Source organism: Kryptolebias marmoratus, linkage group LG9, assembly GCF_001649575.2.
Source record: "Kryptolebias marmoratus isolate JLee-2015 linkage group LG9, ASM164957v2, whole genome shotgun sequence".
Lineage (NCBI taxonomy): Eukaryota > Metazoa > Chordata > Actinopteri > Cyprinodontiformes > Rivulidae > Kryptolebias > Kryptolebias marmoratus.
Window position 1 is genome coordinate 29,939,298 of NC_051438.1, and position 15,270 is coordinate 29,954,567.

Genomic DNA, 15,270 nt, shown 5'->3' on the forward strand with positions numbered 1-15,270 from the left:
GGTCTCGTTTTAACGCCCGTTCACAGAGATGATGTTGAGAATATTTTAAAGAAGGCTTTTCAACGTGGAAATATAAAAAGATAAATGTTTTTGATGGATCTGTGTGGCTTTCAGAAACTTCTGTACAAAATCACATCCTCGTTGTTCTCTGGAACAAAGTTGACAGATTTTTCTGCATCTTTTAGGTTTCAGTTTAATGAAAACAACAAAAAACTTCAAAATAACAGAAACAGTTTAGAGAACGTTTATAAAAGAGCTGACTTCATGTTGAGGTGGGGGTCAGTAATCGTAAACATAAAAATATTAAAACATTTATTAAAAACAACAACAAACAAGGAATGACACTAGCTGTCCTCGTCGTGTGCGTTGGGGAGGAATCTCAGCCACCACCACATCAAAATGTAGCTCAGTATCTAACACGGACTGAGGTACAGCCATTTTTTGTGTTTCCTAAGGTCAATTAGCTTTGGCAGCCATCTTGAATAGGTTTGACTCCAAATGTTAATCAGTTGTAAACGTCCATCCAGTGATTAGATATTTTGCTAACAGACAGGTGGTAAAAACATTGCCTTTTACTGTCAATCTCATTTGGAGTTAAAATAAAAGGAAATTAAGATTGTTCTTATTTTTAAAACCTAACATATTCTGAGTGGAGCTGAGCTCCCTCGTTTCCGTCGTTTCCACTTCATAATTCTTTCATAATGAATCTTTGATGGCAGAAACAGACGTTGGGACGCTCCAAGTTTGACCCCAGGTGTTCTGTGGGAAAAACGAGGCGACAGCGTTTAAAAAGACCGCTCAGGTCGGGTTAGTTCTTCATATTCCCCATTTTAAAGAGTTAATAAAAACACGAAAGGTCGTCTCAGCTTCTGTCGCTGCTGAAACAGACTCAACATCAGACTCCTGACAGCCGACGGCTTCAAGCCAAATGTAATCTTTATTAGACTGTTTCTGTACAAAAAGCACTGGATCACAGGAAAAACAAACTGAAAACAAAAAGACATGCATCTATTTACAGCATGGCCAGAGACGGAAAACAGAAAACCTCCGGGGGTGTCCCGTCCCCCTTCCCCATTAGTTTTATTAAGACATTAATTAATTAATTAAACATTGTGCTTTGATATACTTTGATATAGTTCATATTTCACAAAGATGCTGTGCCTCTGCCCTCTTTCACATTGAAGTAAAACATCCAGAAAGTTTAGCTTAAAATGTCAACCAAAAACCAGGAGCGGAGGAACTTTCTACACTGGGATTAAAAACAACAATTAAAAAGTGACAGGAGGAGGAGATGGATGTAGTTCACATCTGAGGTTATCTAAATAACTGAAACACGTGAAGCTTTCAGGTTTATAAAGTCTTCCCGAGGCTTGTTTCTCTGGGTAAACGTGTCCTGATGACAGGTTCAGTGAGATTCAAAGGGAAAATTGATGAATTTTCTCCAGATCAGGAAAAACTGTTTTCTTATGATGCCGAATTTCCAACTTTAACAACAGAAACATTTAGATTTTATTAGCATTATTACACTGTGTGGACAATTGTTAACAAGTCTTTATTTCTGTCATAAAAATGATGTGTTTGTGTAACGAAGGAGGGCATGGCCTGAAGTGAAGCACCTTACGTCAGGGTGAGCACAATTATTAGGCAGCGTCTTTACCTCAAACTGTAACTAAATAACTTTGAAAAGAATCGACACTTTTAAAACAGCTGCAGCCTGTATCTCACTGGGCTTCATCTGTCAGTGCGACACAGTTTCTTAGTTTCCTCTCAGAAAATATCTACGTCTGAAAACCACTCTGTTTAGTTTCTGAGAGTCAGAAAGTGACAGAAATGTGAGACACCTTTGTGACGGTCCAGTGACTGATTAAAGACTAAAACAGAGCAGATTGTAGTTAAGACTGCAGTTTTGTTTACTAAATATGAACAGACTTACTGTGAAGCCCAGTGAGATACTCTGAACATCGTAGGCGTGACGCAGTCGTAGGAAACTCTGGGGTCTCCCTAACGGCTCCTCATTTAGCCTCTTTGTGTTGTTTGTGAACGAACCGGCTCACCTGAGCCACAGGTGACTTTTCCCTCCTCTCCTAATTAAAATGGTTCCTGATGTTGGTCAGAAGCTGTGCTGATGTCATTCTGCCTGCAGCCAATCAGGAGTGACGGATTTCACCTTTAGATCATAACAAACTGATTGGAGTCCGTCCCCCCTTTATGTGATCTAATGGTATGATCCAGTGATGGCTGGGAAATTATTTTTATAAATGTTAGCTGAAAGCTTATTTAGCCCCAGTGGAGTTTTTTCTGCAGACTTTGTTCTTGAGGTTAATTAACGTTTTCTGTTGCTGATGGACGGTTTATGTTTTTTATTTAACAACAAGAAGAAGAGCGTTGTTGCATAAAAGCATCTTTCTACCTTTGTACACTTGAGTTTTTTAACTTTTAACTCATTCAGCTTCGCTGACTTTTGTTTTTTGTAACTTTAACTTTATTTAAAATCTTTTCCTTCAGTTTACTTGCTCAGCTCGTCTTCTGCTGCTTTATCTGTTTTTTAACTAATATCGGCTCGTATTCTTCCTCTGGTTGTAACTTTACCAGCTCTCTGTGTTCACGCTGACGTTTATGGAGTTGAACCGTCTGCGTCTTATTTGGGTTGGAAGCTGAAATGTTTGGGCTGCAGGTGTAATTTTTTGGATGCAGCTCGACTTCAGCACAGTTTCTGACCAACGTTTGATGAGCCGGTCCGTTCACGTCATCACAGAACAATCCAACGAATGTTTTCCACACTTGTTTCTACGGCAGGAAACAAGAGCAGCATCATCATCATCAGAGGAAGTTTCCTTAAAAACTGCTGCCTGTTTAAGAAATAAAAACACTAACATTGGGTCAGATGAACAGGATTGTTATAAAGTTAGTATAAAAGCTTCACATGACCAGGATTTAAGAAAAACAAAACATAAAAACAACTGATTGGTGCATATAAGCTTTACTTTTTTCTTTTCTCTTATTTAGTGCCCCAACAAAAGTAGTGCATTAAGAAATAAGTATGATTATACATTTCACAATAATACACAAAGGACGAGAAGAACCAGGAAAAACACAATGTTTACAAAAAGTTAAATATCAGAAAAGCAGTTTTCTACAAAAGTGATGAAAGCATCGTTTTACGTCCTGCTTCCAAAGAGTGGGCCACCACGTTGGTCATGACGGGATTCTTTTTGTTTTTACCAAAAAAAAAGAAAAAAAAGGTTAATTCCTCTCACTTTTCCACTCTTTTTACAATATCTAAAAGGTATTAAGACATCGAATGTGTTTACATATATATCTGAGACTATCATTCAGGCCTAAATCACAGGAGAAACTCCCCAAAACGGACTTTATAAATACAAAATGAGCACAATCAAAAGAACAGAAATCCTCTGGTACCTTAATGTGATTAAAACCTTTTCTGCTTCAGAGCTACCACACCTGCAGAACGGAACCAGAACCGCTGTTCTGGACCCGAAAGAAACAGAAAACTGACTTTATACAGAAAACGTTAGTGGAACATTTACTCGTCTCTCCTTTTTTAGGACGAGACACACAAACATCGTTAAACGTTACGGTACAGAAAGATTTAAAAACTCCAGTCCACGCAGGGTTAGGGGCAGTTCTGATCCGGTTCTGGAGCCCGTCTGACGGGTTTCTTCCAGATTAAAAAATAAGAAGTTTGCCTGGTTTCTGGACTCGACCCACTGAGAGCTTCGGTTCCTGCAGGAACCAATCAGATCCATGAGAGAGAACCGCAGAGCTGAAGGACGTGGAACGTAAAAAGAAAAACTCAGCTCGGACTAAACACACTTTAAACAAAAACATCAAGTGTGTTTAATGAACCAAATGTAAACATTGAAGCTTAAAAAGTTCCAACTTTAAGTTGTTATTTTCAGATTGAACGTTTTTCTGTGAAAAACAAAGAATTTATTATTTATAGTTTTGTACGCCTCCGAGGATAAAAATCATTTTAGAGACGAGGCGTCTGTGGAGAACCGAAGCTCCCGGTGGAACCGCCTGCTTCCCGACCCGCTTCGGTTCTGTAAAAAGCTGTTTGAAGTCGCAGGTTCTGGTCCAGACGGGCCGGTCAGTGTGGCGGATGTTTCAGGTCGGGGAGGGGGGTTCTGTCAGGACGTCGTCCTCACATGGGGGGCACGATGAGTCCGGCCATGGCTGAAACACAGAAACACAAAAATATTCGACATGAAGTCAGAAAAACCTGAACGGTTCACTGTCTGTTCCCAACAAAACTTCTCTTTATTCACTCAGAACCTCGAAAATACGTTAAAAAATATAAACTTTCATCTTTAGTTCAACCTTCAGTCACATCAGAGCTGCTGTAAAGTTTTATAGAATCTCAGATTTTTAATCATCTGATAATAAAATGTTGATTTTTGTTTAATTGGAACATGAAACCATTCTTGGTTCTGGTTCTGCTAACGGATCCTGCAGAATTTATTCATTTAAAACTTCTTTGGATATCTGAGACGTTTCTATAAACTTACTGTACTTGTAGTTTATTTTATTTATTACAGTATATCTTTAATTATGTTACATCTGCAAATTATATTTCTAATGAAATATCTTTAAGATATTTTTATCTTTTCTTAAATTATTGGGATCCATATAGAATGAAAAATGCATCAAAGTAAAATGTGATTAATTTTTGTTCTGGGCTTTTTATTTATTGCAGTTGTTGCCAAACTTTTTATCTTCTGACTCATAAAATGATGAGAAATCCTCGTGAGTTTGACTATTTCCAGTTTAAAAACACAAACTTTCTTAGTTCCTGTTAAACAAAGGAACAATGACGACAGAAACCATTTTTATTTATGGTGAAAATCTCTGAAATGTAAACTGATATCAGGAGACGATCTACAGACCCTCACTTGGTGTTTGATGACCCACAGTTGGGCCCTGAACCCAGCTTTGGGAACCACTGATTTATTGTGGCAGAAACGGATTTCCATAAATTCAACATTTTGGCCCCCATCCCTCAGTTTGAGACTCTGCTGTAAGCCAGTTTTATTTTCCTAAGAAGATTTGGAAATATGGAAACATTTTAGGTGGTTAACAACGTAAAGAAACCCATGAAATTAATTTTTACTGATTGTTTTCCTGTTAATGTCATTAATCTTCTCTGCTTTCGAAGAGAAAACCAGTTGAAACAAAGTCGGGTTAAACGTCGCTTAGAAGCCATTTGTGCTGAAAGTTATGGATCAACTTTGACCTCTGATCAGTTTAGTCTTTACAGAGACGTCCGTCCGGCTGCAGGGGGACGGAGGTGCTGACAGGTGGGAGGAAGAGGAGGGGGGGTGGGATGCTCACCCTGGAGGTTGCTGCCATTGGTGGTGGTGCAGGTGGGGGGCGGGGAGGTCTGAGGCCGCACGACGGGGGCGAAGGCGCTCTTCTGTTTGACTGCAGAGACCATATGGACAGGAGAGAATGAATCTTTGGAGAGGAGGAAGAGGAGGAGGTGAGGAAGGCTGATGGGCAGAGATGAGGTGAGTCATGCAGGGGGGAGGGAGGATGGAGAGGAAGAGGAGGACCGGGCCGAGTTCTGGAGAACAAAACATGCTCCGAGAGCAAACGCGTCCCGGCAAAGTTGATCCATAACTTAAAGGACGGAAACAAACCGACCAGAACCAGAACCAGGACCGGGTCCGGACACAAACACAGGTGTGTGTGTTCAGGTGTGTGTGTGTTAACATCAGGTATAAAAGGTTTCTGTGATTCAGCAAAACAAACAAAAACAGCATCTTTTTTCTGTTTAAATCTGAAGATCTTTAGAACGTGACAGAATCAGAACCGCACATCTGGGTCCGACCTCAAACAGGAAGAAGCTTCACTCGGTTCCTTTGACCCGGAGTCAAACATGGAAACTGTTGCTACAGAAACCTGAAGAACTGGGTTAGGTTCTGTTCTGGAACCTTTAGTCCTCCAGGTTCTGTTCACTCCGCCCGCTCGTTCGAACAGAAACACTGCGATACCCTCACTGTGCCACTAGGTGGCGAGAACATCCACATTAACCACATCAACCTACAGAGAAAGAACGACCCGTTCTTGGTTGAAGGTTCTAACGGAACCGTTCTGTTTTCTCTCTTTAATCTCGTTTACAGTTTGAGTTTTTAACCGTTTCAGCTTCAGAGACAAGAAGCTGCTCTGGTGTTGTTCTGCTTTCTGAAGCAACTGGTAAGATGTTCATTATTTAAAAGTTCTGTAAATAATGGAACCGTCTGCAGAGCTTTTCAACAGGCCGGTTGTCATGGAAACCAAGACGCTGAGTAATGATTGGGTGATAAACATCATGTGTCGACAAAATGAACCGATGTGGACTGGAGAACCGATGACGAGCAGCCTGTTTCACACCTGTCCCCTGAAAACCAGAACAACACCGGAGCAGCTTTCAGCGTCCTGATCCTTTAATCTGGAGCCGAGCAGTGGGGCTAACTGTTGATGCTGCGTGGGAGACAAAATGAAACAGCAGGAAGTTAATTTGTAGTTCTAATGGCACATTCCCAGCCCTCCTAATCCATCCAGGTGACTCAAAGGAGACACTCAGAGTTATTTTAGACAAAAAGATTTTTACATTTACAGCCAGGGTGGCTGTGCAGGATTTATTATCCGTCTGGCTGCAGCCGGGAGACTAAGAACGATACATGAGTCCACCCAAAACTTCCAGTAACTCCAGAAAAAGTCACAGGAATTGTTCGGTTTTTGATAAAGAGTCACCAGAGGTGTCTGAAAAGTCGCTAATCTGAGAGCAGAGTGTTCTTTCTCTGTATTTTGATGTCATTAATGTGGATATCAGTGACTTCCTTTAGAAATGTAGAAACAAGCACCAACAGAAATAATCCTCCTTGAGTAAAGTAAATCAAACTGTAGGATGTGACGTTAAATCTGGACGTAAAAGCTCATCTCTGCACCCTCAGCTCCGTCTGAACGCGTCGCTCTGATGTAGAAACACTGAAACTTTCTGTAAATGACTGAAGAAAAGCGTCTGAAAATGGGAGTGTGTCAAATGAAATGTGATTTATCGCTTCGTGCCAGCAACCATTAGAGCGTCCTGGATCGCTGCTTCTTTCTCCTCCTTGTTTTTCTGATATTAATGGATTTGGCCCAAAGCGTGAATGCATGAAAGGATGCGGTGAGGATGTTAGTGAGGTTAGTGGAGGAGGAGGTAAACGGACAGGGGGACAGTTAGGAGGGGGGGAGGGGTGAACAATGCGCGGCGTTCAGTCCACACACACACACACACACCGTACAGGAAACTGTAGCTCAGCCAGGCGTTGTTTGGCCGCCGGGGACAACAGCATCACCTGGCACGGAGACGCAGTTTCAGCTTCTAAACGAGTCTCGCTGAGACTCGCTGAGCTCTTTGAAACTGAAGCCAAAACAATGGAGCGCTCCCCGCGCGGGGGGGGGCACGGCGGGGCGGGGGGCTCAGACTTTACCGCTCTGCAAAAACACACCTGCGCCTGTCGAGCTACAGCTCCGACTGCAGGCGTGTTCATCGGTTTCTCCTTCTCACCGAAGGGTGAACATCAGGATCAAACATCTGACCTTTCAGCTCAGGAGCTCAGAACGTGTTCTGGATGTTTGTTACGTAAGCTTAGTTCGGTAACTGAAAACAAACAACCACCTCCTTTCAGCCATACTGAAGTGGGTAAAAATATCTTACCTGTTGTAGAAACACTCCGAGTGTGTGCATGTGTGACAGACATGAGACTGACCTCTGACGGCGAGATTCTTGGCAGCCATCTTGCTAGGAGCTACATGTATCACTCTATGCTGTCTCATCAGTCCAAAAGCTTATAAAAAGTCTTATTTTACTTAAACATGTTTATGTAAATGAGCCCGGATGTAATGTCAACCCGACACGCTTCTGCTGCTGTAATAAAATTACCAAATGCTGTAATTATTCTAACCAGACCATAATATAAGTGCACTTTAAGTACTTTACATGTTTACTTAGTCTGACCAGAGTCTGTAGTTAATTTCACTTAGACTAATAAGCTGTAGGACAGTCTTATCGCTCACATTTCTGGAGACATTAACTTTAAATAACAGTTTAGACATGGATAACTAAGCTGCTGTTTAGCTAATGCACTAATTCATTATTTAATATATTTTATCCATAAAATATGTGACACAGCTTGGTATACCAATGTATGCATTTGAAGAACAAAATGTCACTAATATTGATGATATATATGATATATTCTGACCCTCAGTACCTGCTTTAATTATAGCAGATTATTCTGCAGAGCGGGATGACCCTGGTATAATAAAACGGTGTGTTAGACGAGGATTTCCATTGGAAAACAGATAAAACCACCTTCTGATAATTAGAACAATCGATGGTAAAACATTGGCTGCGTCCCCCCTCCCAGATATTTATGGTCTGCTGCCATGTTGGCAGTAACTAACAGGACGCCACAGAGCACCTCGCAAAATGGCGGCACAGATTCTCGCCTAGTTAGACTGTTTCAGTGGCTGAAGGATAAATTTAACTCTGTCTTCACGCTTTAGTTTTGTCTCAGAATAATTTGGTCCTGCAGAGAGCTCAGACAGAAAACATGCCCAGGTCTAAAATCATGTTGATGATATTAATGTTTTCGTTTGTAAAGTGCTCTCAAACACGGGGTGGAGGTAATGTGTGCAGTTATCCAGGCCATGCACATGAAAACTGGCTGTGGTTTTATAAATCCAGATGTTTAAAATAGCCTCGCTGGCTGCGAACATTCAGAATTCAGTGAGACGGCAACAAGAAATCAGTCCAGCAGTTACAGCCCAATGAGACGTTCCATCTCTTGATGATTGTGTGTTGAAGATCCTAACAGCCGTTCCCACGATCTACAACGGGACTAAAAAGACGTGTGTCCATCGCCTCAGACTGTCCCTGTTCTCACCATTCTGACTCTTCCTGAAGTCCTGAAATCTCGTTTCAGCACCAAAGAAGAGAATCTGTTTGAGGTGTGATAATAGTTTTATAATCACGCCGCAGCCTCTGAATCATAATCCAATCCTGAGGTGCTTAAAGATTGCCACTCCTTCTGTAAACCGGATATTATGGGTTGTTTTTTGAAAGAGGCAGAGAGACTTCGTCCATCTTTGTTTACAGCTTTTGGTCTGACAGGACTAAGAAGCTAAAACCAGTTCATGCAAATCTAAACTCAGACTTTACAGCGCTGTCAGTTTGTCACTACATGAGTCTTTCAGCAGAAATATTATAAAACTCCTGCAGAAAGTGACCTCATACTGCACAGGAAGTGCTACAGCTAGATACTTGTCAGTCCTGTCAGTGGAACCATTTCTCCAAACTGAGGTCTTCAAAGAGCCATCTACAACAGATAAGATATTAACTTCTCCACAGAGCCCACTTCAACATGGCTGGAATATCCCTTCTCGGATCTTTTCTGTGTTTTTAACAGAGATGAAGAGCGAGGCTCCTCCTCCTCACACACGGGAACTCACTTGCGTAAGCAGAGTTGGCGGTGGAGCCGTTGAGGAAGCTGGGGGATCCGGGCACGCCCAGGTTGGTCATCCCTGCTCCGTACCCGTTCATGGTGGACGTGATGGTGTTGTAGTTGGACTGCTGAGGCGTGGAGCTCGGCACGTAGCCGCGAGGAGACACGCTGTTCGAGTTACGGGAGTAACCTGAAAGGACGAGACGACTGCCTTTAAATGGTGCTGATTTCACTGAAAACATCTGGACAAAAAACAGCTTCATTACAGCTACGACTCTGTCTGAAACTAAACAGATCCCAAATGATTTCACTTTGATTTACTGAGAGCTTTTACTTTGATAGTTTACTTCCTGTGTCCACTGGCTCCACCTCTTTATCGTTTCTGTGTTGACAACGATCTCAGGAGCCTCAGCGGTGACATCATCACCTTCCTGTCGCCTTACCACTCTGCCTGACCTCTGACCCCCCCCCCGGAGTTCCCACCGACCCCGGTCCAAAGTCCTGTTCCCAGTTTGGGTAATTCCCAGCAGGAGCAGCTGACGGAGCTGCCGATGGGAAACACATGTGGCTCCTTAACGCCGCGGCGGTGTGGGAAGCAGATCCGATCCAGATCACTTCCTCCCATCGACTGACGCCTGAACCAGAAACACGTGTTGCTGCAGAGAGCTGCTGATGGACCGGACCACTGACCCGTTCGCCTCAGACTCAGAACATCTGAACGGGTTTCAGGTTCTGGTTGTCAGTGGTCCGTGTAAAGAGCAGGTGATGAAACCGTCAGTCCTGGATTTGGTTTTTCCTCCTGATGAAACGTTTCTTGAATTATTTTATGGGTTAATATTTGAAGCTTGAAATAATTTTGTGCACAGATGGATTATTTTTCTGTAAATCTTTGAAGCTGATTCAGATTTACACTCAGGCTTTTTGAGCTGCAGAAACAGGAAGTTCTGCAAACAAACAGAGGAGGAGGAAACCTGATGTGACAGTAAGCGGGCCGACCCGGTTTCAGCTGCGGGTCTGTCTGGTAGAACCTGGGTTCTTACTGATGCTTTAATCAAGGGTGATCTGTGTGACGGCCCTCGGAGCTGGTTCATGTGGGAGTGTAACTCTGTAAAAACAAAGGTATGGATCCTCGTTTCCCATGACCTCATGGATTCCTGCGAGGTGTTCGCTGTCGGGCCGATGGGAGAACCAGATGAGGGGTGGAGGGGGGAGGCAGGAGTGTTTGTGGAGGAAAAGCAGCTCCAGCTTCCTGTCGAGGTGCGCTCACTAGCTGCAGGTTTTCCTGAGCGTTGCTGAGTGCTGAGGATGACTCATGAACCCGACCCAGGAACACGAGGAAGCAGCCTGAGACGAACAGAACCCCAGCGGCGGTTCTCACCCTGGTCGGCCTGCGAGGCCTCGGAGATGTTGACGGCGAGCTGACTGCTGAACGAGTTGACGCCCATCATCCCCGAGTGGGCGGCGGAGCCGGTGAGCGACGGCAGCTGGTTGTGGCTGCGGGGGACGCTGTAGAGCGCCTCGGTGAGGTCGGCCGCCCGCTTCAGGATGATCTCCTGCAGGAAGGGGAGAAAAAACAGGAAGTCACATTCAGATGTTTTACAGGAACCATCTCAGCCTGATTTAAAGATTTTATTTTAGTTCTTCTGGAATCGAACCTCCGACTCTCTCATTGGAGGACGACTCCTCTAACCACTGATCCACAGCCGCCCCTTTCAGCTACTGTTCTCCCAATGAAACCTTTAGCTTTTTGCTTCATTTAGCTATTCTTTTGGAGCCAAGCTGATTAAAGATGGCTGCCACAGCTAATCTAAATGGACAGATAGCTGTGAGTCAGTTTCACAGATACTGAGCTAAGGTTGGCTGTGGTAGTAGCTGAGAGTCGTCCTCAGCTCAAACTCTGAGCACAAGAGCTTCGTGGACAACTTTGTGATGAAAGGCGGCGGGCGACATGCAGCTGCAGCTCGATGTGAAACGTGAACAGGTGTGTCCGACTCACCTGGTTGTTGTGCGGCATCCCGTACAGAGCTTCCACCAGGTCGGCAGCCCGCTTCAACAGCACCTCCTGAAAACGACACAGAGATCGGGTCAGAAACGTACCGATCGGATACAAGAACACGCTCAGAGTCGGAGATCTGCGCCGGCGTTCATACGAGGAGGAACCGTTCAGCTCGTTCTAAAGCTTAGAACCGACCCGAGAGGATCCAACCAGGAAGTCATTAACACACCAACGGGCCTGAGGCCGTTTTCCCATCAGCCCTCAGGAGAGGAGACGTCCAACGTGAACGCCTGCAGCACAGCAGGTCGCCACGGCAACCACCGGTAACAACAACAACAACAAATAAACACTCAGGAGGAGAGGAGTGAAAGAGTCAAAGAACAAGGAGAAACATTAATGAAGTAAAAACATAAAATGTGATAAAAAAAAAACATCAAAAAAGAAGAACAAAATGTCAGAAATGTAAAAATAAAGAATCAAAGTTCAGCAGAACTGAAGTCTGGAAGACGGAAAGAAAAGAAATGTGAAAACAGGAAGTAAAAGAAGTAAAGAGAGGAATGTTGTGAGAAGACAGGAAGTAAAGTGGTGAGGAGAGACGGGCCGAACCAGAACTGAAGATGTCCCAGAGGAGCAGCCGTGAGGAGGTGGAGGCCTCTGCTGGAGCTCCCTGAGGTATTACACCACAGAAGAAGAAAACCCAGCAAACAGCAGCTGGTTCTGACCCGAAACCCGGCCTGCAGCTCCCAGTACCTCCCAGTTCCACCATCAAACACCAGGTGAACAGGTAACAACAAAGAAGAACAGGCCACACCCACAACCCAAGAGCCTCACAGAGAAAAGGTCAAAGGTCAGGAGGCTGGAAACAACAAATAATCAGTTAACTGGTCAAAATAATTAAAAACAGAAACAGGAAGTTTATTTTTGTAAAAGCTGAAGCTTCACAGACCAAAGTTTTCAGTTTTTTGTTAAAATCTGACAGAATCTGCTTCCTGCAGTCCGCGAACAGAACCTTCATGTGGGGCGACGCAGAACCACGAGAACGTTAAAATAACATCCGTTAAAGACGAGGATTTAAGACTTTTACAGGTTAAAGAAGCAGAACCAGCAGGTTCCTGTCAGAACTTCAGACCAACAGAAACGGTTCCTGCTCAGAAACTTGGTTTGTGGTTCCGTCCAAACAGAACGTCTTGCGACTGAGCAGAGAAACAGCTGTTTGCCCTCTGAGCCAATCAGCTGGCAGCCTTCAGCACACTCTGATCCGATTCTTCCCACGCCAGCCTCAGGGAGTCGGTCCAACACGCCGAGACGGTTCTGAAGGTTCTGAAGGTTCTGAACGCCACAGACAGAAACTGTTTACATCAGCTGATTGCAGCCCGGTTGTTTGTTTTGCAGAAACAAGCTGAATCCCACGGGAGAAGAGCGGTTCTGATGGTTCTGTTCCAGATTCCTCCATGGGCCCGGTTCTGTCTGAGGTTCTGTCTGAGCTCTCAGAGCAGGAAGACGTGTTGAGATAAAAATACTTCCTGATAAAATATCAGACAAACTTCCCTGTTTCCACTCGTTTATTAAATTTTAATCTTTTCTTGTTTTCCAACTTAAACTCATCAACGTCTCAGGTGAAGCTGTTTCTGCAGCGAGTCTGTGTGTGTCTGTGTGTGTGTCTGTGTGTGTGTGTTGTTCCTCTGGCTTCATTAATCTCCATTAGAAAACAGAAGTTAGTTAATGTCTCCTTCGCTCGGCTGCAGCAGTGAGACGCCACGACTCAGCAGCTGCCCGTCTCTCTCTCTCTCTCTCACACACACACACACACACACACGCGCGCTCAGCTGCGTACACAGTGGAGTACACACATACACCTGAAACCTGAAGTACGCGGACACTGAAACCTCTCACACACTCCTCTTCCTGTGTGTGTGTGTGTGTTCTATTTTCATTAAGTCCTGACAGACACAACAGCCTTCTCACATTAATGACGCCTCCGAGGCCTCGCTGCTGCTCAGTCGGACTGCGAGGGAGTGTGTGTGTGTGAGGCCGGCCTCTCCATGATCTGTGAATCAGTGCCGCTAACACTGAAGAAGAAGAGCAGCAGAGTCGATCAATAACTCCAATCAGCTTGTGATCAGTTCTGATCCAACACCAGGGTCCGAAGGACCAGAACCCGGCCGGACCCACCACAGCGCCGCACGGTTTGGGTCCACCTTTTATTTAGTCTCAGCAGAAGAAACAAACGGTTCGATTTACTTAATAATTAATCAATCAACTGATGGATTATTCTAGGAAATGAAAATTGTTTAATCATCATCTGTCTCCTTTTAACTGTTTCAAGGTTCTGGAGGGCGGAGCCTATCGTCGGCGAGTGAGAGGCGGGGCTACATCTGGACAGGTCACCACTCCAACACACACACACACACACAGGGCCAGCCTGACCTGCATGTTTTCAGATTGTTGAAGGAAACTAAACAGGGAGAACATGTAACCTCCATCCTGAGACACAAACCGCTGCTGCACCGTGCAAACTGAAAACCTGAGAAACTAAAAATATTTCACACCTGAGGCGCCGACATTCGACTCCTAAAATAACCTTTTCTGTGTTTGTGTTTCTGAGCCGCTCTTTGTTTTCTGTTCCTGCGTCAGCTGTCAGAGCTGCTAATTGCTCACACACACACACACACCGCAGGGCCACACCCTCCACACACACACATTAACACACAGACAGCGCCATCGGATTCCTGTCGGGACGAGTGCCGGCAATCAGAGCGGCGGGCGCTTTAGCGGCGCTGAAAGGCCTGACCCGATCGATGCGGTAATGCACCGGCTCCCAGTTCTCACCATCATCATCTCTTATCGCTGACCCGCTCCTCGGGGGGTCGTGGTGCTTCCCTTCGGAGGGAGGAGATGGATGAGTTCATGGGGGGGGGGGCACGGAGGCAGCTGATTGGATGATTTATTTCAGGCCAAAAACACAAAGATGATCTAATTATTTACTTAACGACTGGAGAACAGAGAACCCGCTCAGCAATGATTTATTGATTCTGGTTCCTCAGATTTACTTTGATGACAGATAAAATATCTAACTTATAAAAAATAAAACAAAAACTACAAACGGTTTGGACGTTATTAATGTTAGTTTGAGGAAATTAAATATATGGAATATGTTGGAAAAACATTTAGCAAAATTGAATACAAATATTTCTGGAAAGTGTCCTAAAACTTTATAAAACAAAAACATAAAGATGATTTTTATTAAAGGCTGTCGGCAGAGAAAATCTCAAAACTAATAAAATAATTTTTAAAAGGTTAAATAATTTACAACTTTTAAAATATAAAGAGCACAAATAAAGAATAATTCTGGGAAAAATGAAATATATTAGAAACAAAATGTCAGATCAACAAAAACCACAAAAAAATTATATTATTTAAGCTCCATTTTTAATCTGATCATATAAAATACATCGAAAGAGAGAAAGTTTTGTTTTTTATCATCAATAAATCAAACAAAAAAAACTAAAAATAATAAATGAATTTTAATAAACAGCTAAAATGTGAAAAACTAAAAACATTGTTTAAAAATTCAAAATATAAAAACTGATTATTGTTTTTGCAGAAACTGTAGATAATTTAAATCAAACAAACGTTTTAAACATCTGGATGGATCCAGCTGGGGCTGCAGGGACCGGTTCTGGAAACACCAGAGGACCAACCACAGAGACATCAGAGGACCAACCACAGAGACATCAGAGGACCAACCACAGAGACACCAGAGGACCAACCACAGAGACA

General features: G+C 43.6%; 1 protein-coding gene across 3 annotated transcripts in view; it reads right to left on the minus strand.

Moving 5' to 3' along the window:
• Positions 1 to 918: 918 nt before the first annotated feature.
• Positions 919 to 15,270, minus strand: part of LOC108249224 (transcription factor COE3) — a 115,418-nt gene continuing 101,066 nt past the window's right edge. For 2 of the 3 annotated variants that reach the window (XM_037977354.1, XM_037977353.1), the window contains exons 12-16: positions 11,491 to 11,556; positions 10,873 to 11,047; positions 9,502 to 9,684; positions 5,353 to 5,442; positions 919 to 4,197 (exon numbers count right to left, since the gene is read on the minus strand). In XM_037977354.1, the coding sequence (XP_037833282.1) occupies positions 4,166 to 4,197; positions 5,353 to 5,442; positions 9,502 to 9,684; positions 10,873 to 11,047; positions 11,491 to 11,556 (546 nt within the window). In that variant the 3' untranslated portion in view covers positions 919 to 4,165. The remainder of the gene's footprint in view (positions 4,198 to 5,352; positions 5,443 to 9,501; positions 9,685 to 10,872; positions 11,048 to 11,490; positions 11,557 to 15,270) is intronic. The other variant, XM_037977355.1, reaches the window with a different exon arrangement.